Source organism: Hyperolius riggenbachi, chromosome 5 (assembly GCF_040937935.1).
Source record: "Hyperolius riggenbachi isolate aHypRig1 chromosome 5, aHypRig1.pri, whole genome shotgun sequence".
In the NCBI taxonomy this organism is placed as follows: Eukaryota; Metazoa; Chordata; class Amphibia; order Anura; family Hyperoliidae; genus Hyperolius; species Hyperolius riggenbachi.
In genome coordinates, this window is record NC_090650.1 from 27,713,063 (window position 1) to 27,739,634 (window position 26,572).

Genomic DNA, 26,572 nt, shown 5'->3' on the forward strand with positions numbered 1-26,572 from the left:
TGCAGTTTAAGTCAATGGATAAGCGTCATATACGCCCTTCTGCCGACACAGGAAGGTGACGGCCATCTCTGCCTTCCTTACCTGATTAATGTGCATGGACGGAATGGTGGCTGCAGACACGGAGGTGTGGCTTGGAGAATTGGGGAGGGATTTGCATGGACCTATGGAAAGCTGCTGCTTCTTTCTGAGGGCGACCACCTTCTGAGCAACTGAAAAAGAAAAGAGGCACAATGGATGAGAGAGTGTTGCCAGGACAAGGAGAGGACATGCTTGATGTAATAAATGGATATTTAGAGAAAGAAGAGGGTATCAAGGAAATGTTTGCACTCCATAGGAGTGATACCAGAGCAGGAACTTATGAGAGGGGATTTTATGAGGGTGAGACACAAGCAGGAACCTAAGAGAGGAGAGTTGGGGTTCTATAAGGGTGAGACGCAAGCAGGAACCTATGAGAGGAGATTTGGGGTTTTATAAGGGTGAGACACAAGAAGGAACCTATGAGAGTGGTGTTGGGGTTGTATAAGGGTGAGACACAAGCATGAACCTATGAGAGGGGTGTTGGGGTTCTATAAGGGTGAGACAAGCAGGAACCTATGAGAGGAGAGTTGGGGTTCTATAAGGGTGAGACACAAGCAGGAACCTATGCGATTAGAGTTAGGGTTCTATAAGGGTGGGACACATGCAGGAACCTATGAGAGGAGAGTTGAGGTTCTGTAAGGTTGAGGTAAGGTGTTGTTGAGGAAACAAGACGGAAACTGTCAAGGTGACCAAGAGAAAGTCATCGGTAATGGCGCCCCATGAGGGTACTTACCATCCTGGAACACACGCTCCACATTTAGTCCATAGGTGGCGCATGTCTCATAATAGGTGCTGCGCTTCAGGTCGTTGGACAGTTTCCGCGCTCGGACATCATCGATGACCCTCGGGTTGGTAGCGCTGATGGCATCTGGAAGGACCAGAGTTGAAGATTTAACGTAAGCATCGCGAAACTGTAGCCATGCATTTCTACTAATACTGAGCCTAAGAGACTCCATTTTGATTTATTTTCCTCCATTCCCACGGTAGTTTACTATTGTATGTCTGTTATGTGCAACACTGCTTGAGCTTTATAGACAACAGTATCGAGCCCTGAAGGGAGCCATGCTACAGTTATAGATAACTATGTCTTACCACATATCAGGGCCATTTCAGACGCTGCTTATCCTCAACCATCCCATGCCACAGAATAGAACAGGTTACTCGCCCTCCTCTTCCCTTCTCCATAGGACATGACAGGCTGCTCATACTACTCTCCTTCCCCTCTGTACACTCCAGTGATAATCTAATGAAACCTTATGTCAGTTATGACTGATATACACCTGCCCAAATGCTTTATGTAGAGCATGACTGGACCTCCAGAGCCTGTAGACACATAAGTTCTGATTCCGCTCCTCTGGAGATGCTACAACCTAGGCCACACCACCTTTATACTGATAAACAGAAAAATATGAGGTAGCAGTACTTTAAAGCGGATCCGAGATGAAAAACTAACTGTAACAAGTAACTTGTCTATATATCTTATCTAAAGTTTAGATAGATTACACAGACATTCTAGCTGCAAACAGCTATAAAAGAATAGGATTATTTCTTCCTGTGATACAATGAGGGCAGCCATGTTGTTTGTAAACATTACACAGAGGCAGGCTTATCTGCATCTTGAGCAAAAAAACCTAACCCCCCCTCCTCCCCTCTGCCTCTGAAATCTCTGGCTAGTAATACCTTCTCCTCCTCCTGCCCAGACTGAGCTCCCATGAGCCCTTGCTACTGTCTGAAAGTGCCTTGGCTATCTGAAAACCTGTGGGTGTGGCTTGTTTAGTTTATAGGGAATTAGAGTATTAACACAAAAAAGTATTTGGCTTGAGGAATGCCTTATAAATAATAGGAAAGGAACACAATTATGCAAGGAGTAAAAGTTCATCTCGGATCCACTTTAACACTGTATTATTACCCCAGAGGAAGCTACCAGTTGTTTGGAAGCGAAACATGTTGGGTTTTGTTTGTGGTGGGTTAGTGAGACAAATACATTTTGAGGATGTATGAGGACTTTGGTTTGTTTGGTGGATTTAATACGATTACCTCACCAACATCAACCTAACTGTGGCACTTTTGCCCTACATCCTGTGTATATACACGCAATTGTGATCACATGTACTGATACTGAATCTTTTTATACTATTTATTAAAAGTTAAGTTTTATACAGGGCTGTGGAGTTGGAGTCGGAGTCGTGGAGTCGGGCAATTTTGGGCGCCTGGAGTCGGAGTCGGGAAAAAATGCACCGACTCCGACTCCTAATGAATTTGTAACTGTAATTAAAATAGAAAATATGATAAAATGTTCTATTTCTCAGATAATAGTCATTAAAAATAATGTATATATACAGTATATATACCGTATATATACAGTAATAGCTGTGCTTAGTCCACAAAAATGAAATAAACCAATCAAAATTAGTTACTTGTGCTGCTTCAATAAAGCAGTCCCCGTATTTTTAAGGTCAGATATACATATCTGATTGTGACTGTATATATGATGTGTACACAGGAATCTCTTATATATACTAAATAACATCTATGCTGTAAGAATAAAGCCTGATGTGTAGCTGTGTCACTAATAGAGATGGTCAACGAGATGGAAATTATTCTGCATTGATGCTGATTTATGCAAATGTATGCACTCTCTTTGCTGATGAAATCAAATAATTTGATATGTTGTTAAAATTTGGTTTGGTGACTACAAATTAAAGGGTAACTGAGATGGATGAAAAGTAAAGTTTTATACATACCTGGGGCTTCCTCCAGCCCCCTTCAGGCTAATCAGTCCCTTGCTGTCCTCCACCACCCGGATCTTCTGCTATGAGTCCTGGTAATTCAGCCAGTCAGTGCTGTCCGGCCGCATGCCGCTCCCACAGCCAGGAACATTCTGCACGTGCGCAATAGTGCTGCACAGGTGTAGTATGCTCCTGGCGGCGGAGTGTGTGCATGCGCACTACGCCCGACTGGCTCAAGTACCTGGACTCATAGCAAAGAAATGAACAGCGCTACTTAAAAACAGATGAATGCTTACCTGCAAAAAAGTGCAGACCCCACTCATGGGATACAAATACACAATGAGCACACATACAACCTGTCTACCACTTGGAGGATGTTAGTTTCCACTAACACCTTGCATGCAATTTGTTAGGTACTCGTCCCTCCCACTGTCGAAGAAGTCTTTCCTCCATGGGAGGGGACCTAACACTAACTAAATCCTACCTATGCATATGCATAGCCTGGGCGCGCTACCAGTAAAATTAAGAATTGCGCAGAAAAAGTGGGATCAGCGCATCACCAGGCCGCCTCTGAATGGCCTCAGCTCAGAGATGCGCTGAGCCCCCCCCCAGAGACTACAAACGCACCTTGAACCCAAACAGAGGCTCTGCATATACACCAAAGAAAAACTATTTGGGTTCAAGGTGCATTTGTAGTCTCTGGGGGGGCTCAGCGCATCTCTGAGCTGAGGCCATTCAGAGGCGGCCTGGTGATGCGCTGATCCCACTTTTTCTGCGCAATTCTTAATTTTACTGGTAGCGCGCCCAGGCTATGTATATGCATAGGTAGGATTTAGTTAGTGTTAGGTCTCCTCCCATGGAGGAAAGACTTCTTCGACAGTGGGAGGGACGAGTACCTAACAAATTGCATGCAAGGTGTTAGTGGAAACTAACATCCTCCAAGTGGTAGACAGGTTGTATGTGTGCTCATTGTGTATTTGTATCCCATGAGTGGGGTCTGCACTTTTTTGCAGGTAAGCATTCATCTGTTTTTAAGTAGCGCTGTTCATTTCTTTGCTATGTTTGATTTAATTCTGGTCAGCTGCTCCCACTTGTTAGTTTTCCTTTGGTGTATATGCAGAGCCTCTGTTTGGGTTCAAGGTGCGTTTGTAGTCTTTGGGGGGGCTCAGCGCATCTCTGAGCTGAGGCCATTCAGAGGCGGCCTGGTGATGCGCTGATCCCACTTTTTCTACCTGGACTCATAGCAGAAGATCCAGGGGGTGGAGGAGGACAATGAGGGACTGATTATCCTGAAGGCGGCTGGAGGAAGCCCCAGGTATGTATAAAACTTTAATTTCATCTGTCTCAGGTTTACTTTGTTACACAGTAGTACTATACTCTACATATGCACTCCCCACAGAGCTGCAGGGAATCCACTGAGAATGCTGTGCACATTGAACACAGGTGTTGTCTGTTTACAATCTCCTCATTCCCCTGCAGAGTACCTGCACATCATTCTTACATGTACCCACACTTACATTGCCTAGGGCCTGATAGATGTTCTTTGTTCCGGTTTGTACCTTTTACAAGTACTCTTACCAAGGACTAGTTTTAGTCTAAAGGGAATAAATATAGTAGTCTACATATCCTTCTCACTTCAGTTGTCTTGTAAAATTCCTATGCGTTGGCAGTTAAGAGACGAATTTCATGTTACATACTTTTAATCAACAAAATTGTAATATGCAAATTAGAGGAGTCGGAGTCGAGGAGTCGGAGTCGGTGGAATCCTAAACTGAGGAGTCGGAGTCGGTGGATTTTTGGACCGACTCCACAGCCCTGGTTTTATACTCCAGTAGAATCCTCCCCTCCTGTATATGAACAGTACCATACAAAAGCTATTACATATGCTCCATATTATATGTGCACCTGCAGGAGCAAATCATTGTATACAATTAGTGGCGATTTCTTGTATTTGGGAGGCGAGAGCAAGCAGGCAGCTGCAGGAAGTAGAGGATGGGGGTGCTGGCTGTATTCAGCTGCCCTTTTTGTATTAGCTGCATGCAAGCATGTGCCTAATGGTAAATGCAGCCCTGAGCTAAAGTATTTCTTTACGATTGTGTGTACACAGAAAACCGTATGATATAATGAATTGTATGTGTAGTACCAATAATGAGAGGGATACTGAGCAGCTTTAAAAAACATAATTTGTACTTACCTGAGGTTTCCTCCTGGCTCCTCTTCCGGTCTCGCTGGCAGCTCCGTTAATTGGCGACTTGCGCCTGAAGTCGCCAGTACAAGTCCCCACCGTGTACGTTACGCGTCATCACGATGGCCGGCGTGAGAGTCCTGCGCATGTACGGTTCTCTAACTCTGAACCGCGCATGTGCAGGATTCTCACACCGGCCGCCATGATGATGCGTAGCAGCTGGTGTGATGACACGTAATGTGCACGGCGGGGACACCTACTGGCAACTTCAGGCGGAAGTCGCCAATTACCGGAGCTGCCAGCGGGACCGGGAGAGGAGCCAGGAGGATGTTGGTGGACCTCACGGCCTACGATGGGCTGGAGGAAGCCCCAGGTAAGTACCAATTGTGTTTTTTAAAGCTGATCAGTATCCCTTTAATAGAACATTAGTAGCAAAGAAAATAGTCTCTTATTTTTAGATACTGTATTTTTTTTCATTAAGGCCTCTTGCACACTGCAAGTGATTCCGATTCAGATTCCGCTTTTTAATCAGTTTTTACATCCGATTCAGATTCCGATTTGCAGTGTGCAGGGAGCAAACTGCAAATCGGAATCTAAATCGGATGTAAAAACTGATTAAAAAGCGGAATCTGAATCGGAATCACTTGCAGTGTGCAAGAGGCCTAACATTGCACAATTCTGTCATATTTGCAATTATACTCCGCTCTGTTTTATAGTTTAAAATAATATAGAGCTAATGACCCTGTGAACATCCCTGCAGTAAAATCAGCACTGTAGCCACCAAGCTTGGTTGGAGAGCTGGAAACAATATAAGGATAACTTCTAAGCTACAAATGCTCTGTTTCTTAGCTGTACTACACATACAACTCATATCATAAGTTTTTTTTCCCCCTTCAGTGTCACTTTAAAGGATACCCAAAGTGACATGTGACATGAGATTGGCATGTGTATGTACAGTGCCTAGCACACAAATAACTATGCTGTGTTCATTTTTTTCTTTCTCTGCCTCAAAGAGTTAAATATCAGGTATGTAAGTGACTGACTCAGTCCTGACTCAGACAGGAAGTGACTACAGTGTGACCCTCACTGATAAGAAATTCCCCTTTTTTACCTCTTTTTTTGCTCTCAGAAGCCATTTTCTTCTAGGAATGCGTTTTATAGTTGGAATTTCTTATCAGTGAGGGTCACACTGTAGTCACTTCCCGTCTGAGTCAGGACTGAGTCTGGCGCATAAGACTACTTTTTAACCCTTGAAAATCTTCTGAACAGTGAGGGGGTCGTCTTATATGCCGGGTGTCATTGATGCCGGGTGATACGCCCTATCCTGTCACCGCCTCTCAGATCTCACTGCTGAGGACTGTAGTGAAGCAGCGCAGGCACATGTGTGAGATCTGAGAGGCAGAGAAGGAGGTAAATAGGATACAAGGGTGGGCCAGAAGGGTGAAAGAGGCGTGTTTTATGGGCACAGTGTGATCTATTCTTCCATACCGCTCTGATAAACAGGGAGCCAAGAAGAGCTGACCAATCCTCTGAGGGAGAAGGAGAGCTGACCAATCCTCTGAGGGAGAGGCAGAGTTGACCAATCCAATCAGTCAATCACCTATATACTGTTATATTCTGGGCACCACATACAGTACAATGCAGCACCAGCATCTGTTCATACATAGCACCAGCATGTGATGGTTTTTAATTTTTATTTGGTGTGTGTCGGAAGAGGGGTAGTCTTATACGGCGAGTATATCCCAAACTCTATATTTTAATTGGAAAAGTTGGGGGGGGGGGGGGGGGGGCAGGTGTCATCTTATACGCCCAGTCGTCTTATACGTCAGAATATACGGTAACTAAATAATTAAAATTTCTTATATCTTACAACAATAATTTATTTAGTCGGTGTTTACCATTCATAAAATGTTTCCTTTGCCTGATTAACATTCTTGGCAACACCTTTACTGATGGCAGATGCATCACCACGGAATGTTTGTTTGTTGTGAGTTCCAAATTAAGCAGAAACAACACCTAGTCTTCCAGAGGGCTCTGGGAGGAGAAGGATGCATAACTAAACAGCCTAGGCTAAACATTACTTGGAGTGCTGGGTTACATACCAATACACAAACAAACAATGGTTCGCACGACAGCCGGGGGCCCCAGTCTCTCTCACTAGCTGGGGCCCCCAAACCACCATGCGATACCCAGAGGGAAGTGCAGGCGGGCCCTGGACCTCTCACCCCCAGGGAATTCACCCTCACTGCCTCTGAACTGAATGCTACAAAAACACATAGCAATATACAGCTAGAGGAAGTGACTATTGTTGCTGAAACTAAGAAAGTGAACACAAAATTGGGTATCCTGAATAATGTAGTGCATCCTACTTCACGTCGTTACAGTGCCTCTTTTATATATTATATGTGGTGACAATGAAAGCGATAATAGTGACTCTAAACATTGAGACAATAATGGTCTCTTTTTGCTCCAAAGCGCCACCTGGTGGCCACAAACGGCACAATGAAAAATAAGTGGTAAATTAGTTCTACCTTAGTTCCACCTCCCATTTTTATGATAGTAATTTTGCCTTTATTAGAAACAGTGAAAGTCATCCAGTAATAAGAGAACTGTAGTTTCTACGCCAAACAAGCCATATAATAAAACAATTGTTTTACATTCTGTAATTTTTTTTTACCACCTCCCTGTATGTAAGAGGTACCCAGTTTAGGTTGAGGGGGTTGTAGTGAACTCAAATATATTCTCTACCTAAAGGGGCACTATGGCGAAAAATTGAAAAAATTAAAATATGTGCAAACATAAACAAATAAATATGTTTTTTTTTCAGAGTAAAATTAAAATCAGCCACAAATGACTTTTCTCCTATGTTGCTGTCACTTACAGTAGGTAGTAGAAATCTGACAGAAGCGACAGGTTTTGGACAAGTCCATGTCTTCATGGGGGATTCTCAGGGATAGATTTATTTTCAAAAGCACTTAGTGAATGGCAGTTGCTCTTTCCAACTGCCAAAAAACTGTAGCGAGCAGGGAAGCTGGCCAGCATCATTGTTTAAATCATTTTAAGGGAATCTATATATATAATAGACTAAAGGTGCGTACACACATGCGACTATAGTCGTTTGTAACGATCGTTCCCCGATCTTTACCAAAGACGATCGTTACAAAAAACGAACCACCGACTATTAAGGCAAACGACGAACGAGCCAAATCGCTTCAAAAGAAAGTTCTGTCTCGGCGGATTTTAACCAACGACGATCGTTTGCAAAAGTAGTACATCGTTGGAAACGGTCGTTCGTACTAGGCTTGACATGCGCATTTCACTATTTCTCCATGGAACTTCTCATTTTTATGCGCAGGCGCAATAGTTGCTTTCTGTGATGTAACGTTCGTTCTAACGATCAGATCGTTACACACATTTTAAAACTACCTTTACTTAGGTCGTTCTTTCATCAATTAAAAGTTCGTTCGTCGTTCTTAACGAACGATCGTTGTCGCATGTGTGTACGTAGCATAAGTGCCTCAACCTTCGAGCAAGAAGAAGAAGTACTTTGCATGAGAAAATTTATGCGTGCTCAAACACCAAGTTTAAAGAGAACCTGTACTGAGTAAAATTATTTAAATTAAACACATGAGGTAACTTCAAATGAACATTACATAGTTACCTTGCCATCAGTTCCTCTCAGAAGCTCACCATTTTCTTCTGACAATGATCCCTTCCAGTTCTGACAACATTTTGTCAGAACTGAAATATATCAGTTGCTGTCAGTTATATATCAGTTGCTGTCAGTTACAGCTGAGAGGAGAACTGATGTGTCAATGTTTCCTTATGGCTCAAGTGGGCGATGTTACAGTTTAACTGTGTGCTGACCAGAAAGCTGTTATGGTGTAATGGCCATTTTCAAAATGGAGGACGGAGAGTTCCGTTGATCACAGAGGACAAACAGGACGCAAGAGAGGAGAAAGAGACTGAGGAGTGGACTACACGGGAGGCAAGTATGACTTGTGTATGGCTATTTTGACTATTCATTTTCAGTACAGGTTTTCTTTAAGGCCTCTTTTCCACGGACTGTTGAGCTGTGTGCTCAGCAAGCAGTTACCAGGCAGCAGCAAGCAGTTACCAGGCAGCAGCAAGCAGTTACCAGGCAGCAGCAAGCAGTTACCAGGCAGCAGCAAGCTGTTACCAGGCAGCAGCAAGCTGTTACCAGGCAGCAGCAAGTTGTTACCGGGCAGTAGTGAGCAGTTGTAAGAGTTTGAGAGGCATTTTACTGCTTATCAACTGTCCGTGGTAAAGAGGCCAACCCTAGCAAGTCTGGCTTTGCAAATCTGACTTAATTGGCTATTCATGAGGCAATGCTCATGTAAATTTGCTTTTGCGTGCCAAACTATGCAGGGTCAAAAAACCAATACCCCAAAGCAGTCGCCCTGCTATATGCCAGTGATGAGCGAAAATGCAAAAATTTGTTTCGACAATTTTTTGCCAAATTTTCGCCTAATTTCGTTTTGACAGGCAAATCTTTCATCTAATTTTTTCGCGTTAATTTTCGCCTAATGCCAGTCATTTTCACGTTACTTGCGTATTATTGCTGACATTTTCCACATAAGGGCATTAGCGTCCGCATTCAGAGAAGTTTCTTGCGCATTATTGTGGACATTTTTCCGTATAAACGTCCGCATAGACTGAATTTCCATGCGGATTATTGTGGACATTTTTCCGCATAAGGGCATAAGCATCCGCATACAATGAATTTTCGATGCTGGTCGAAAACGCAAATATTTCGGAAGATTTTCGTGAAAATTCGCCAAAAATGAAAATGGGATTTTCGATGCGAAACTGCTACATGCTACATTAGCACTATCCAGGAGCGCCACAGGGAGGATTCCCAATGCCCCCCCCTTTTATACAACTATTCTATTGAGCTGAACTCCCCATCAGATAACATTTTTTGCAAGATGCTGCACACACAGATGCTGTACACATGCAACAGATCAGTATCTGCAAAACATCTGTTCCTGCAAAAAATCCGTTTCTGCAAAATGCATTCATAGTCTATGATATCTGCAGATCTCATGCTGGGCATACACGGTATGTTTTCTACCATGTAATCGAGCCGCTGATGGCTCGATTGATAATTTCCGACGTGCCCAATACCCCGCCGGATCGATTCTGCGCTCGATACCGGTGGGCAGGACAAAAGAAGAAATGAGGGTAAAATAAGAAAGTGCTCGCGGGGATGAGCGGGAATCGATCCCAGTGCCCGCGGGGACGAGCGGGAATCGAGCCAGCGGCTCGATTACACGGTAGAAAACGTACCATGTATGCCCAGCATAATACACACCTTGTTTGACGGACATTCATCTACAGATCAGACAATCATCTGCAGATCCAAAGATCCATCCTGGTTGATCTGATCTGCAGATGATTGTCCGTTAAACAAGGTGTGTATGAGATCTGCAGATATAGACTATGAATGTATTTTGTAGGTACTGATATTTTGTAGATACTGATCTGTTGCATGTGTACAGCATCTTTGTGTGCAGCATCTTGCAAAGATTTCTGTCTGATGGGGAGTTCAGCTGCATAGAATAGACTGTGTAGGTATGGCTCTCATACTACACGGAAGGGGGTAAAATTGGTCTGTGATCTTTGATTTTCCAAAGACTTTTATCTGATGTGTGTACTCACCTTTATTCTTCTTGCTTCAAGGTTGAGGCACGTACTCTGTTAGATAGATAGAAGATGCGGCGTATGCTACGACGCGGGTCGGCTAGTATCTTTATAAATAACAAAAGCCTTGCTGAGAATCCCCTATGAAGAGATGGACTAGTCCAAAACCTGTCACTTCTGTCAGATTTCTACTACCTACTGTAAGTAACAGCAACATAGGAGAAAAGTAATTTATGGTTCATTTTACTCTGGAAAAAACTTACCTCTTATATGTTTATGTTTGCACATTTTAAATTTTACAATTTTTCACCATAGTGCCCCTTTAAGCGGTGATTTTATTAGGTTAAAGTGGACCTGAACTCTTCCACAGGACAGAAGGAAAATATAGAGAAATACACCCTGTATGTATTTAGAGAGTTTAGCCTGTCTATTTCCCTCTCATCTGTGACTAATCACACATGTAATTTAATCTCTCAGCTGTGTCAGCTGGCTGCCTCGGCAGAGCAACTAATTTGTAAACACAGGATGTTAACCCTATGTCTGCTTCCATGAAAGCAGGAAGTAGACACTGCAGATTTACTGCAGGATTTGTATCAGCTGTAACAAATAAATGCTTTTCTTTAAAGGTTATTATTTTGTTGCTTGTCTTTTAGAGCAGAGAGGAAGTTCTGAGTTCAGGTCCTCTTTAATGGAAGGGGCCAGGAATATAAAAAGTGACAGCTGCATTACTTTGATCAGATGAAAAGAGATCAGTGTACAAAACTTTTTACAAAGTTATTGTTGTTAGCACTGCTGATAAATAAGTAAGAGAGGCGGGCATGTGTACTCCAGTGCAGTCGCACACCCTATCACTGAGAAGGGGGCATGTCGGGGACTAAGGTTCTGAAAGCCTGGTGTTTACAGCCAGCCCTGTTTGGGGACAGAATCATCATGATGCGCAGATGGCTGTGCGGGCGGAACGCAACATGTACGATCTCCCGCTACGCGTTGCTGATTCCACTACAGCGAGTGGGTCAGCTCTGCGCTCGCGGACAGAACGCATGCAGCAGTACGATAGCGCATCGCACTGCTGCGCAGCACCTATGATGTGAACGTCAGAAGGGCTGTCTAAGCCTTTCTGCTGTTCTTGCGTGCCACACAACAAACGTGCTTCTAAAAGCGCACGGAAGCGCGTCGCGATGTGAACGAGGCCTTAGAGCTGTTTCACTTTGAAAATCGCAAGCATGATTTTTCTGTGATTTCCCCATGCAGCACTTTAGAGATTGCGAACACTGCAGTGAGAACGCTCCCACAGACCGCTGCAGTAGAGATTTGCCAGTTGACGGCAATCACAGCACAAATGCCATGTAATCGCCCACAGGGTCAGGGCCCTTTACCCCTAAAAAAAATCACGCTACAGTCGCGTTTCTTTTTATTTCTGCTACCGCGACAGGTGATTGCGGTGCGTTTGTGAATTCCGATGAGGGAAAAAATTTTTGAATTGCTGAACAGTGAGAAAATCGCATACCAACGAGATTGCTGTGCAGTTTTCTTGCGCTCTTATGCTTTGTATAGGAGCGCAATGCAGCAGGCCGGCGATTATGATTCTGTACAAAACGAATCGTGCTAGTGAAAAAACAAGCACCGCCATGTACATGTTCATCGTGATCAGCAGAATACGCACGATCCAATTTTCCCATCGAAACGCAGCAAGAGGAGTAGGGCCCATGTTGTAACACTATTATCCGGGACTGACTGTTGATAACTAGATGCAAAGCACGACTACGCTATCTGTTATCTCCATCAGGCATTTCTATAAACAACCCTTCATCGTCGTGACAGCAAACAGCGTGGAAGAGCAGCGATACCGGTAACACAAAGATGACTGGGCTGTTGCCATGGAGACCACCAATTCAGACACAGTAGGACCAGTACCTTGTGTCCCCACCAGCACCATGGGGACGTCAGATGTGTTGCGATAACTGCACAGACGAGCGTAGTAATTAAATACTGTCTGGAAACTGATCTCATCTTCCAGGCTGAAGACGAAGACGACGGCATCGACCCAGGTGGCAAACTGCGGAGGAGAAACAGGAAGACGTGGTCACCAGACGCTAAAGAGCCCAGGAAAACCAATCACACGAGTGTATACGTGCAGAGAATCCCCCCCACCTGCATCTCTGGGGGGCCCCCTTCATCTCTGATAAGCAGCAAATAGCTCTGTCCGTCCACCACTATTTCCTTCTTAAACCGTCCACCTGTAGATGAGAAAAAGATGCAATGGGTCATTAGGAGTGACAGTGCACTGGTTAAAAGACCACTCCATCAAAAAAAGTAAGTAGTATAAATCTGACAGAACCGACAGGTTTTGGACTTGTCTATCTCTTCATGGGGGATTCTCTGGATTTTCTTTGTTTATAAAAGCATTTCCTGAACGTCAGTTTAACTGCCAAAATTGTAAGATCTCAGGGAGCCTCCGTACTCACTTGCACACTATTCTGGCAGTTAGACTTAGCAAGTGCCGTAAAGGAACGGCTGGTGAAAACAAAGAAAGCTCTGAGAATCCCCCATGAGGAGATGGACTAGTCGAAAACCTGTTGGTTCTGTCAAAGTTTAACTGCTTACTTTTTTCGCTGGAGTGGTCCATTGAAGGACAACTTAATCGAGAGGGATATGGAGGCTGCCATATTCATTTCCCTATAGGCAATACCAGTTGCCTGGCTATTTTGCTGATCCTCTGCCTCTAATATAGTGGTCCTCAAACTAAGGCCCATGGGCCGAATGTGGCCCCACACACAGAAAATGTATTACTTATAGATGCGGTCAGCTACATCTTTAAATATTGGTGGTCCACATATAGAATAGCAGTGCTGGCACCACCCATCCACATGGAAGCCAGAAAGCAGTAATTCGCTGGTTTCCAATCACATTCCACATCAGGGGACACTGCTGTCCAATTGGACTGCAGGTTGTCACCTGGGTATGGTTCCTTGTCTGGCCTGCAAAGACTTCTACATCATTTTATGTATCCTCCGCCCCCCAGCAGTCTGAAGTATGTTGACCCGGCCCTCAACCCAAAACGTCTGGGGACCCATGATTTAATACTTTTAGCCGTAGACCCTGAACAAGCATATGCAGATCTGGTGTTTCTGACATTACTGTCATATCCAACAAGATTAGCCGCATGCTTGTTTCTGGTGTTATTCAAACACTGCTGAAGCCAAACATATCAGCAGGGCTGCCAGGCAACTGGTATTGTTTAAAAGAAAATAAATATGGCAGCCTCCATATTCTTCTCTCTGCAGTTGTCATTTAAAGCGGAATGAAACCCAGCAATTCTTCTTTGCTCTAATACATTATTTACAGCATATTATATACAACCAGCATTTTTTTTTCTAGAACAGCATTCAAAGGGTTACACACAGGACTTAGAAGCTTCCCTGCTAGCAAAGCTGGAAGCATCCGAAGTGTAGATAATGTTATCTTGTGTTTAATTGTATCAAGTGAGAAATGTAAATAAACACTTCTCTGACACTGCAGGCTCTGCTGAACAAAGTCAGACAATCAGAAAGCATTTCTGCTTACATTAGAACATGAATAAAGCAGTTATAAATAAAATGCAAAGTCAGCTTTTAGAGCAAAAAAAAGTGTACTTTGGGAACGTATAATTTCTAAATGAATACTAAAACTTATGCACAAAAGCAAATATGATAACCGTAGGGCATATAAAAAGTAGGAAAACATGTTTTTATTGAATATTAGGTCAGGGTTTTATACTGCTTTAAGGGCCTTGCCTCTGACACAGGAGACCAGGGTTCACATCGGCTCCTCCTGTTCAGTAAGCCAGTACCTTTTCAGTAAGGAGTTCTTGGGCAAGAGTCCCTAACACTGCTACTGTCTACTGAGTGCGCTCTAGTGGCTGCCTCGCAAGCGCTTTGAGTCCGACAGGAGATAAGCGTGATGTAAACGTTCCGTGTCTATTTATAAGAAGTAAATCAGAAAAAAAGGCTGGGGGCAATAGTGATAGATGTGGATAAGCCACTACGGCCTCTTTCTCTGTTCTTTATATAGACAGTTTGGTTGGGCATTAGTTTGAACATGTGCCAGGAATTATAATGAAATCTTTCAGTGTTATTCAACACTATTCATTTATACCATATGCTCGAGATTATGTTCACATTTCTGATTGCACTTTATCCAGGGTGGCTGGATGGTGTAATGGTTAAGGGCTCTGCCTCTGACACAGGAGACCAGGGTTCGAATCTCGGCTCTGCCTGTTCAGTAAGCCAACACCTATTCAGTAGGAGATCTTAGGCAAGTCTCCCTAACACTGCTACTGCCTATAGAGCGCGCCCTAATTGCTGTAGCTCTGGCGCTTTGAGTCCTCCAGGAGAAAAGTGCTATATAAGTGTTTGTCTTTGTCTTTTTGTCTCTTTTTGGCTCTTATGCTGGGAATACACCATGAAATTTTTTGGCAGATAGATGGTTCGATAGATAATTTCCGACACGTCCGATCTTATTTTGGATCGTTTTTCTGGTCGATTTCTCATAGAAGTGAACGGAAATCGATCGGAAAATCGATTGGACAGTAAATTCCAGAATTCCGCATATCTAATCAGCCTAGGCTGTTTCCCTTTCGGTACACCCAAAGAAGCAGTCTAGGAAGAAATGAGTTGAACACTCTCAGCAGATACTGTTAGCATATTAGAGGACACTAAAGCAAATCCAATGGCCTATAATTCACATAATCCAATAACATACCACACTATCAAATTCCCAGCTGTCAGTAAAGATAAGTATTTTTCCTTTATCGCCTTGGGGAACGTAAACGAAGATAAATTGAACTGGAGAGACCGACTCCCTGCTGGGGATTTACGAGAATTCTGAAATCTTTAGGTTTACGAGAACCTTCTCTTGCGCAATTCAGTGTTTTATCCCCAGTGAGAAGTACAGCAGCAACACCATACAGCCCCGATCCAAGGAACCAGGAGGGGGTGAATAACGACATCGTTTCAGGTTACAAAGACCACTGATGTCTTAAAGTGAATGGGAACCGCATTTAAAAAAAGGAGACAGATACTTACCCAAGGAGAGGGAAGGCTCTGGGTCCTATAGAGCCTTCCGGCTCCTCTCCTGGTCCCCTCGTTCCAGTGCTGGCTCTAATTTAGTAAAATACTGCTTTACCCGGCCGAAGGAGGCTTCAGAAGTCTTCAGGGAGCCCGAGTGCTCCTGAAGAAGGGCGACCCTGTACTGCGCCAGCACGCTCTCTTGCACGCTCACGCCTGTGCAGTATGGAGCCGCACGTCTTCGGGAGGACACGGCTCCCAAAGACTTCCAAACACACTTTCGGCGGGGGATTGAAATGGGGGGGAGCCAGCACAGGATCGAGGGCACCAAGAGAGGAGACGGAAGTCTCTATACAACCCAGAACCTTCCCTTTCAAGTATTTGCTTCGTTTTTTAAAAATGTGGTTCCTATTTACTTTAAACCTGCAAACGTCTGCAATGAGAAAGTCTAGCATAAAATAAGTGTCCACTGATCTCATTAAAGGACCACTATTTGCAAAAATTTTCAAATTTAAAATACATATAACCACATACCACTAAAAAGTACATTTCTCCCAGAGAAAAATGAGCTACAAATTACTTTCCTCCTAGGTTGCTGTCACTCAGAGTAGGTTCACACTTATTTTAAAAACGTATCCGCGGCTCCGTTTTTTGGCCCGGATCAAAACCGGAGTCACGGATACAAATGTTAAAAATAGCAGCAGTCTTCATTCAGTTTCCAAACGGATCCGTGTGCGTTCCTGGGGATCCGTTTTGAAAAAGTAAACGCAGGGTCCGGACTTGTCAGGACTTCACGGACTGCATATGGATCCGGATACACGGAGGGGTAGTGGAAGGCATTGCAAAAACAGATGTCCCTCTACCCAGGGGTCTCAAACTCAATTTACCTGGGGGCCACAGGAGTCAAAGTCAGGATGAGGCTGGGCCGCATGAGACATTTCACAATTGCGGCGCATCGCCACCTCTGCCCGCCCCTCTCACTCTTCCTTCACAGAGAGGGGCGGGGAGAGGCGGCGATCCGTGCGGTGATTGACGTCAGGAGGGGTAGAGCTGAACCTGAAAGCTCTGTCTCTTCCAGGAAATGCCGACGGATTGCCCCCCGGGCGATTTGGGGGCTCTGCAGCCCTCGTTTAGCGGCGGGGATGCGGCGGATTACTTGGGAGCACTGAAGCGAACTATAAGGAAGCTTTTGCCGGCGAGGGCCACAAAATATTGTATCGAGGGCCGCAAATGGCCCGCGGGCCACGAGTTTGAGACCACTGCTCTACACAGACATGGAGGGAGATCCGTTTTGCCTACTGCCTGCTCCCCTCAGCATAAGTGGTGTCCCCAAGGTATAGGCTAGAGGGGGAAGCAAATTATCAATCTGGTGCACAGATCATTCACTTAATTAGTAACAACCTCACATGTGTGAGGGAAGGCAAGGCCAACAACTATCCAACCGTTACATACACTAATGGACCGCCACTCAATTTACTCTAATACTCTTTATTGTATCAAAAGGTAATGACAACACAATATCCCCGGAAACCCCCCACCTATTAAAAACCCCTATCCCACGCTGGATTCAACAGGAGCGCTCCCGGTCAACACCATACACACACAACCCACATTCAACAACCATGGACTGAAACAATCTCTAATGGCTAATAGAATGGAGGCAACTGTATGATAACGCTTCTGCAAAGGCAAGTCCACTAATCCATGTTCACTCCAGAGTATACATTCTTTAGTGATTGATCATGCAGCATAATGACACAGTCCAGATTGGAATCTTCAACAACTGCGACAGAGATCTCTGCACTTAACATATATTTGAATGGTTCCTTATGGAGTTGTTAGTAACCTTCCTCGGAGCACCGTGCCACCTGTATACCCACTGGCTCTCTACACATCTGTGTGGCTTCCGGGGTATCTCCCTTCAGCATAAAGGTGTTACCTTCTCGCTGTGACGAATGATGGTCATCCGGGCTTCCTTCTGCGGCGTCCCGCAGATTACAGGTACCTGTATGTGTCAGGAACTTGCCGGCTTGCAGCGCGTCATGCGTCCCCGTGTATGGACGCCGGAGCAGCTTCCCACATCCAGCGTATTGGCCACGCCCACATACGCGTTACGCCCACCAACGTGAGCTTCGTCAGTGTGATGACGCTGTGGCTAGGTCATGGCAGGAAAGCCCTCTTCTATTTAAAACAGAGAGACAGTTTTGTTTTAAATAGAAGAGGGCTTTCCTGCCATGACCTAGCCACAGCGTCATCACACTGACGAAGCTCACGTTGGTGGGCGTAACGCGTATGTGGGCGTGGCCAATACGCTGGATGTGGGAAGCTGCTCCGGCGTCCATACACGGGGACGCATGACGCGCTGCAAGCCGGCAAGTTCCTGACACATACAGGTACCTGTAATCTGCGGGACGCCGCAGAAGGAAGCCCGGATGACCATCATTCGTCACAGCGAGAAGGTAACACCTTTATGCTGAAGGGAGATACCCCGGAAGCCACACAGATGTGTAGAGAGCCAGTGGGTATTTAGGTGGCACGGTGCTCCGAGGAAGGTTACTAACAACTCCATAAGGAACCATTCAAATATATGTTAAGTGCAGAGATCTCTGTCGCAGTTGTTGAAGATTCCAATCTGGACTGTGTCATTATGCTGCATGATCAATCACTAAAGAATGTATACTCTGGAGTGAACATGGATTAGTGGACTTGCCTTTGCAGAAGCGTTATCATACAGTTGCCTCCATTCTATTAGCCATTAGAGATTGTTTCAGTCCATGGTTGTTGAATGTGGGTTGTGTGTGTATGGTGTTGACCGGGAGCGCTCCTGTTGAATCCAGCGTGGGATAGGGGTTTTTAATAGGTGGGGGGTTTCCGGGGATATTGTGTTGTCATTACCTTTTGATACAATAAAGAGTATTAGAGTAAATTGAGTGGCGGTCCATTAGTGTATGTAATAGAGGGGGAAGCAGCCAGGACCGGGGTGGCAGCGAGCAGGGAACTTACCTTCTGTACTTCCTCCGCTCGCCACGTCACTTCCTGCAATGCCGTCCTCCGGAGTATAGAGGGCGGCATTGCAGGAAGTGAAGCGGCGAGCGGTGGAACGCAGAGAGAGAAAGTAAGCGTCCACGCTCGCTGCTGACATATTTTATCAACTTTTGCGCAATAGCTGTAGCGTAGTGGGGACGGGGGGCCCAAGCGTCTTTCACCCCATCCTGGATGCTTCCCCCCTCCAGTTTGGCGCCTCCCCCCCGGCATACGTTTCCACGGACTGGAAACGTTTACTACAAACATTAAATAAGTAAAAAAACGGAGGAAAAAACAAAAACACACAAACTAGACCCGTTTCAAACGGATCCGATAAGTAAGCGGACCAGTGTGGACCTAGCCTTACAGCAGGTAGTACAAATCTGACAGAACTGACAGGTTTTGGATCAGCCCATCTCCTCATGGTGAATTCTCAGAGTTTTCCTTATTTCCTTAGTGATTGGCAGTTGCTTCATCCAACTGCCAACATAGTAAGCAAACATGTAGGGGGAAAGTGGGCATCTTTGTATAGGTCCCTTACAGGGATTGTTTTTTGTAAAGAATAAACAAAATACTAAAAAAAAAACCATGAGGAGATGGGATACTCCAAAACCTTTCACTTCTGTCAGATTTCTACTATCTACTGTAAGGGACAGCAACATAGGAGAAAAGTAACTTATGGCTCATTGAACACTAGAAGACACAAACTTCTCATATGTACGTGTATACATGTATTTTAAATGTTACAATTTTTCACAATAGTGTTCCTTTATCGACTTGCCAAGGATTTGGTGCAATGGACAGGTCTTCGCTAATCTGCAGGACCTAGCTGCGTGTCTGCACAGTGATCATTCCTAAATGCTCACCTGAACTAATCACCAATGACACCATTACAAAACACGTACTAACCTTCTGGAGACTCTTCCTGAACGTACGTCCCTGTTAGGTATCGATGGACCAAGGCCGACTTCCCACTGGAGAGATTACCCACAATCCCCTGCAACACAGTAGACACAGGTATCACACACAGTAGTTTCCCATCACAGCACACTTAGACCAATGTCAGCCGAGCAATAAGTCACTGGTATAAATCGATACACACCTGGGGCTTCCTCCAGCCCCCTCCAGGCTTATTGCTCCATCACCATCCTCCAATGAGGGGCGTAATGTGCATGTGCGGCCCAGCCACGCCCACACACCCATCGCTGGAAGGATTCTGCACTGGGAGAGCGACGGTGGATCCTGTACGGCCGGACTGACTGCCCCCGACTGGAGGACTTTTCAGGGCCAGTTGCAGGAGAACCAAGAGGCAGACAGACAGTGAGGAAGCGATATGCCTTGAGGAAGGTATGTATAATTTCCCTCCCCATCTCAGGTGCACTTTAATTATCTGATACATTTTTGAGGGCCTCCCATCTTTTGCTTCTGAACTGCATAATGAACACCTCAGACCAAAGCAGAGCTTCCTGGAAATGTAGTTACTATTCATTCCTGATTTTGCCCCCATACAGAGCTAATACACTCTTACCTGACCAGATAGTGCACATTCCTGCCCCCATACAAAGGTCAAACAATGTTGGGTGACCAGATCAAGACCATCCCTGACCCTACCCCCACATAGAGCTCAAGCAATCATGGGTGACCAGATAGTGTTCATCCCTGACCTACCCCCACATAGAGCTCAAGCAATCATGGGTGACCAGATAGTGCCCATCGCTGACCCTACCCCACATAGAGCTCAAGCAATCATGGGTGACCAGATAGTGCCCATCCCTGACCCTACCCCACATAGAGCTCAAGCAATCATGGGTGACCAGATAGTGCCCATCCCTGACCCTACCCCACATAAAGCTCAAGCAATCATGGGTGACCAGATAGTGCCCATCCCTGACCCTACCCCCACATAGAGCTCAAGCAATCATGGGTGACCAGATAGTGCCCATCCCTGACCCTACCCCCACATAGAGCTCAAGCAATTATGGGTGACCAGATTGTGTTCATCCCTGACCCTACCCCCACATAGAGCTCAAGCAATCATGGGTGACCAGATAGTGCCCATCCCTGACCCTACCCCACATAAAGCTCAAGCAATCATGGGTGACCAGATAGTGCCCATCCCTGACCCTACCCCCACATAGAGCTCAAGCAATTATGGGTGACCAGATAGTGTTCATCCCTGACCCTACTCCCACATAGAGCTCAAGCAATTATGGGTGACCAGATTGTGTTCATCCCTGACCCTACCCCCACATAGAGCTCAAGCAATCATGGGTGACCAGATAGTGTTCATCCCTGACCCTACCCCCACATAGAGCTCAAGCAATTATGGGTGACCAGATTGTGTTCATCCCTGACCCTACCCCCACATAGAGCTCAAGCAATCATGGGTGACCAGATAGTGCCCATCCCTGACCCTACCCCCACATAGAGCTCAAGCAATTATGGGTGACCAGATTGTGTTCATCCCTGACCCTACCCCCACATAGAGCTCAAGCAATCATGGGTGACCAGATAGTGTCCATCCCTGACCCTACCCCCACATAGAGCTCAAGCAATTATGGGTGACCAGATTGTGTTCATCCCTGACCCTATCCCCACATAGAGCTCAAGCAATCATTGGTGACCAGATAGTGGCCATCCCTGCCACTGCCTGGATCAAACAAACTTGCGTGACCAAATGTGCCCATCCCTGCCCCCAAGAGGCTCAAACAATCTTGGGTGACCAAATAGTGCCAATCCCTGATCCAATTCACATACAGAGCTCATACAATCCTGAACATCCAAATACTGCCAACCCCTGATCCTGACAGTCCCGTATACAAGGTGACACACACTGATCAGAGATATATCCCTATCCCATAACCTCAATCAATGAACAGCGACACCACTTCATCCAATCTATTTCCTGGACAATGCAATCCATAGCTACTTACCACTTTCAGCTCAGGCACAGAGCGACTCAGCGTCCACTCCTGGCTGTTCACGAATGAATCTGAAAGAGAAAAAGTTTTCCTAAGTATACACATCTACATTGCAGAGCACAGGATACCATAATTTATAAACCACTATAGAATACAGGGGTGGCTATCAATGTTCTTTTAGAGACTCTTAAATGTTCCCCCAGAGACCCCCCTACAATGTTACTCACTAATGTTCCCCCAGAGACCCACCCCCCAAATTACTCACTAAGAGACCTCTAGAGACCACTGTTCATTATTACTATGTATTACACTTAAAGCATACCCAGAACTCTTGAACAGCACACAATGAAATGTCTTTACTCCACACATAGTTGCTGAAGAAATTAACAGCTCTGTGTTCGTTTAGTCAGATCCAAGAGTCTAATTAGTTATTAGCAGCAGCTGTGAACAGACTGCAGCAGCTCTGCCTAGGCAGCTCTCCCCATAAAGTAAACACTGAGGCTTAACCCTTTCAGTGTTCACTGCAAAGTTAAACCAAGTTAAAATTTCAGTGTTTTGTAGGATTTCCATAAATTGTAATACAGATTTTTTTTTCCCATAACGGTTATCATGCTTTAGCTAATCTTTTAGAGCAGAGAGTAAGTTCTTAGTTTAGTTTCACTTTAAAGGAAACCTGTAATGAACGGAATACGAAGGCTGCCATCTTTATTGCTTTCTATAAATGCCAGGTGCCTGGTTGTTATTTTGATCTTTTCGCTTTTATCGTATCTGAGTCATACACCCAGAGTAATTATACAACCAGTGGAGACAGGCTTCAGTCAAACTGACTGAACCGCATACCTGTGCTGGGTGAGCAACTCAAAGTATTAGATGCAAAAGGTCAATTCAATTGAATGGATGAAGTCAAAACATTTTTGTAAAGTGGACCTGAACTCACTACTTCCTCTTTGCCCTAAAAGACAAGCAACAGCATGATAACCGTTAAAGAAAAACTTTTCTTTGTTACAGCTGATACAAATCCTGCAATATCTGCAGTGTGTCTACTTCCTGTTTTCATGGAAGCAGACATAGGGTTAACATCCTGTGTTTACAAATTAGCTGATCTTCAAACGCAGTAGTGCAAGTTCACTCAGCTAAGCAACTTTAGAGGCACTAGTACACATATGGTCATCAGAGGATCTCTGGCGGCACTAGTCCAAGGTTAGTCATCAGAAGATCACTGAACACACCAATACAAAGTTAAGGTGGCCATTCACTTATAGATTTGCAGCAGATTCGACCTTTAGATAGATTTCTGTCAGGTGCCTGTCAAGTCAAATCTGACAGGAATCTATCTGATGTGTGCCACACACTATGAACAGATTGCCAATAGATTTCATTCTGAAAATCAATCTAAATGCATTATTGGACCATAAAGGTAGCCATACACTGGTCGATTTGCCATTAGATCGACCAGCTGACACATCCCTATCTGTTTGAATCTGATCAGAGAGGGATCGTATGGCTGCCTTTACTGCAAACAGATTGTGAATCGATTTCAGCCTGAAACCGATCACAATCTGTTGAGCTGCTCCTGCCGCCTGTGCCCCCCCGTATACATTACCTGAAGCTGGCTCCCGGGCGTCTTCTCCACGCTGCACCGCACCGCTCTGTTCTTGCTCCATCCCGGCGCTTCCTGTGTCACTCCGTGACCAGGAAGTTGAAATAGAGCGCCCTCTATTTGAACTTCCTGGTCACTGCAGTGACACAGGAAGCGCCGGGATGGAGCCGGAACAGAGCCGGAACAGAGCGGTGCAGCGCGGAGAAGACGCCTGGGAGCCAGCGTCAGGTAATGTATACCTAATCGGATCGGCCGCCGCTAGCGATGCGCACCCTACCCGCGGGCGATCGAGGGTAATTTCCCGCACGGCGCGATCGACGGACCGATCTGATTTCGGGAGGAAATCGGATCGGCGGGTGCGTTTAGCGCGAACGATTGGCAGCAGATTCGATCCCAGGATCGAATCTGCTGTCGAAACAGCCGCGAATCGGGCCAGTGTATGGCCACCTTAATGCTGGGAATACACGGCTCGATGCTGAGCCATTTAGATGGCTCGGTAGATAATTTCCGACACGTTCGATCTTCCTCTCGATTCCGCACTGAGTACAATGCAAAAAGATAAGAAAAACGAGCAACAGATAAGAGGATCGCCCGCGGAATCGATTGAGCGGGAGAATCGACCAGTGTATGTCCAGCATTAGACCTAATGCAACTCTATGGGCCATCGATCTGCTCCCAGCAGCTCGAAATAGCCCGCAAATCGATCGATAGATTTGATAGAATCGATTTCTGATTGATCGATTTGATAGATATAAGGTGTCCTGATTAGTACTGTATATATTCGTGTATAAGCTGACCCGCGTATAAGTCGAGGTCCCCATTATAGCCGTCTCCACAGTATAAATAGCAAGATGTGCCCCTAGTATTAGGCACCATAGGTCATAATTTGTGCACACATTATCACTGAAGCTAACACCCCCCTTTGCCTGTAGTGAGTGCTAGTTGTGTAATTTAGTCTAGTTATTGGAGCTCTGCACATCAATGCAAATAAATCATGTCTAATACTGGGGGCACATTTAGCTATGGGGAGGGGGGTTGTGTAATACCAGGGGAACATCTGGCTATGGGGTGGGGACTGCCTAATACTGGGGGCACATCTGGCTATGGGGAGGGGGGTTGTGTAATACCAGGGGAACATCTGGCTATGGGGTGGGGGCTGCCTAATAATGGGGGCACCTCTGGCTATGGGGAGAGGGAGCTGCCTAATACTGGGGGCACATCTGGCTATAAGAGGGTGATGCCTAATACTGGGGGCACATCTAGCTATGGGGTGAGGGAGCTGCCTAATACTGGGGGCGCATCTGGTTATAAGGAGGGGGCTGCCTAATACTGGGGGCACACCTAGCTATGGGGAGGGGGGCTGCCTAATACTGGGGGCACCTCTGGCTATTTATACTGTGGAGACGGCTATAATGGGGGCCTCGACTTATACGCGGGTCGGCTTATACACGAATATATACAGTGCTGATCAGGACACCTCTGAAGACACCAGGGTCAGATTGTGATGCAACAAAAGTAAGGCTGAAACCGTTCCAAGTAAGCACAAACCTCTCACTTCCACCTCTCTTTCTTAGTTCCAGTCAGAAAGTCTAATTTTACACTGCCTGCTCCTACAGCGAACTGCAAATCTTCCCTTCTATGGTGTGATCACACAGGAACTCCCATTCTTCATCAGCCACATCTCGGAACAAAGGCAACGCTAAGCTGAGAAAACTTAATGACATATGAAGCTGAGCAGAGACATAACACCGTACATCCCACCTCATTTCACTACACATCCCACCAGTGATGTCACACCCTGCCAGCGCTAAGATTAGTCAAACGCTCCACATGAGCACGGCACAAATGATCAAAGTGTTATAGAGCAAGTAATGGCCGGTTTCATCTTCTCCGAGACTATTATCTCAGATGGGATGCTTTAAAGTGGACCTGAACACTTGCACAGGACAGAAGGAAAACAGAGAAATCCACTCTGTATGTATTTAGAGAGTTCAGCCTGTCTAATTCCCTCTCATATGTGACTGTTAGGGCCCGTTTCCACTAGCGCGAATTCGCATGCAGACAACGCATGCGGATTCGCATAGGCAATACAAGTGGATGGGACTGTTTCCACTTGTCAGTTTTCATTTGCGTTTTTCTGTGCAGGATTTTTCTGCACGGTAGACCCTGCAGAATTCGCCTGCGTGTGGAATGCAGGCGATTCGCAGGTAATGTATTTAATAGGGAAATCGCATGCGTTTTTTGCATGCGTTTTTTCCCGCGATTTCGCATTGAAAGTAATGTAAATTGACACAGGCAGTGACATGGTTAAAATCGCATATACCCTGCCTGTGCGAAATCGCATGCGAAATCGCAGCAAAAAGCGCATGCGGAATCGCATCCGCATGCGATTTTGTCAGCGGTGATATGCGGCGATTCCGCACCGCACTAGTGGAAACGGGCCCTTAAAGTTGTGAAGGGCCAAATTGTAAAAAATGGCCTGGTCACTTGGGGGGGGGGGGGGGGGGGGCTGCAGTAGTGGCTGCATCACACACCTGAAACAAGCATGCAGCTTATCCAGTCTGACTTCAGTCAGAGCACCTCATCTGCATGCTTGTTGAGGGGCTGTGGCTAAAAGTATTAGAGACACAGGATAAGCAGGAGAGTCAGGCAACTGGTATTATTTTAAGAGGAAAAATCCATATCCTTCTCAGTTTAGGTTCCCTTTAAGTAGAGATTCAGGTTAAGAACGAACTTACAGTCCCTATCTCGTTTGTGAACCGGGGACTACCTGTATGTCAGCTTATACACACAAATAATCTCCCGTAAAAAACTAAATTGTAACTGACACATCGCAGTAACTTTAAATGTACCATTACAGCTAAACAAAACTGCCAGAAGCCTCCAGTCTCTGATGGCTGATTGGTGCTTAGCGGGTGAGAGCACATGACGCTATGCGGTATTGTGGGATGTCGCACTGATACACTTCAAGGGAAATAAAGATATGGAAAGCAGCCACTGCACTAAGCAATAACTGGCTCTGCTCACCCCCAAAGGAGATACAGGACACGGCCAACGCACGTCACTGTTACCAGCTAACAGAGGCGTAAAATCCAGCCCTCCAACCTCAATACACAGATATCTGCAATACAAGTCCTGATGAAGAGCTCTGAGAGTTTCTTTAAGGGTCCATGATTGGATTTCACTCTTATAACAAATAAGATCATTGCATTTTTTTACCCTGCTAGATCTGTCCCAGTCACCCTCACCCGTTATTCCCACTCTGGCAATCCTTTTCCCCAGTCACCTATAATTCCTGCCCTGCTAGTCCTACCCCTTGTTATTCC

At 45.4% G+C, this 26,572-nt stretch overlaps 1 protein-coding gene across 2 annotated transcripts in view; it reads right to left on the bottom strand.

Moving 5' to 3' along the window:
• Window positions 1-26,572, bottom strand: part of AGAP3 (ArfGAP with GTPase domain, ankyrin repeat and PH domain 3) — a 179,265-nt gene that overhangs the window by 70,642 nt on the left and 82,051 nt on the right. For both annotated transcript variants that reach the window (XM_068235247.1, XM_068235246.1), the window contains exons 2-7: window positions 21,659-21,717; window positions 19,635-19,722; window positions 12,808-12,893; window positions 12,571-12,712; window positions 812-946; window positions 82-209 (exon numbers count right to left, since the gene is read on the bottom strand). In XM_068235247.1, coding sequence (XP_068091348.1) covers window positions 82-209; window positions 812-946; window positions 12,571-12,712; window positions 12,808-12,893; window positions 19,635-19,722; window positions 21,659-21,717 — 638 coding nt within the window. The remainder of the gene's footprint in view (window positions 1-81; window positions 210-811; window positions 947-12,570; window positions 12,713-12,807; window positions 12,894-19,634; window positions 19,723-21,658; window positions 21,718-26,572) is intronic.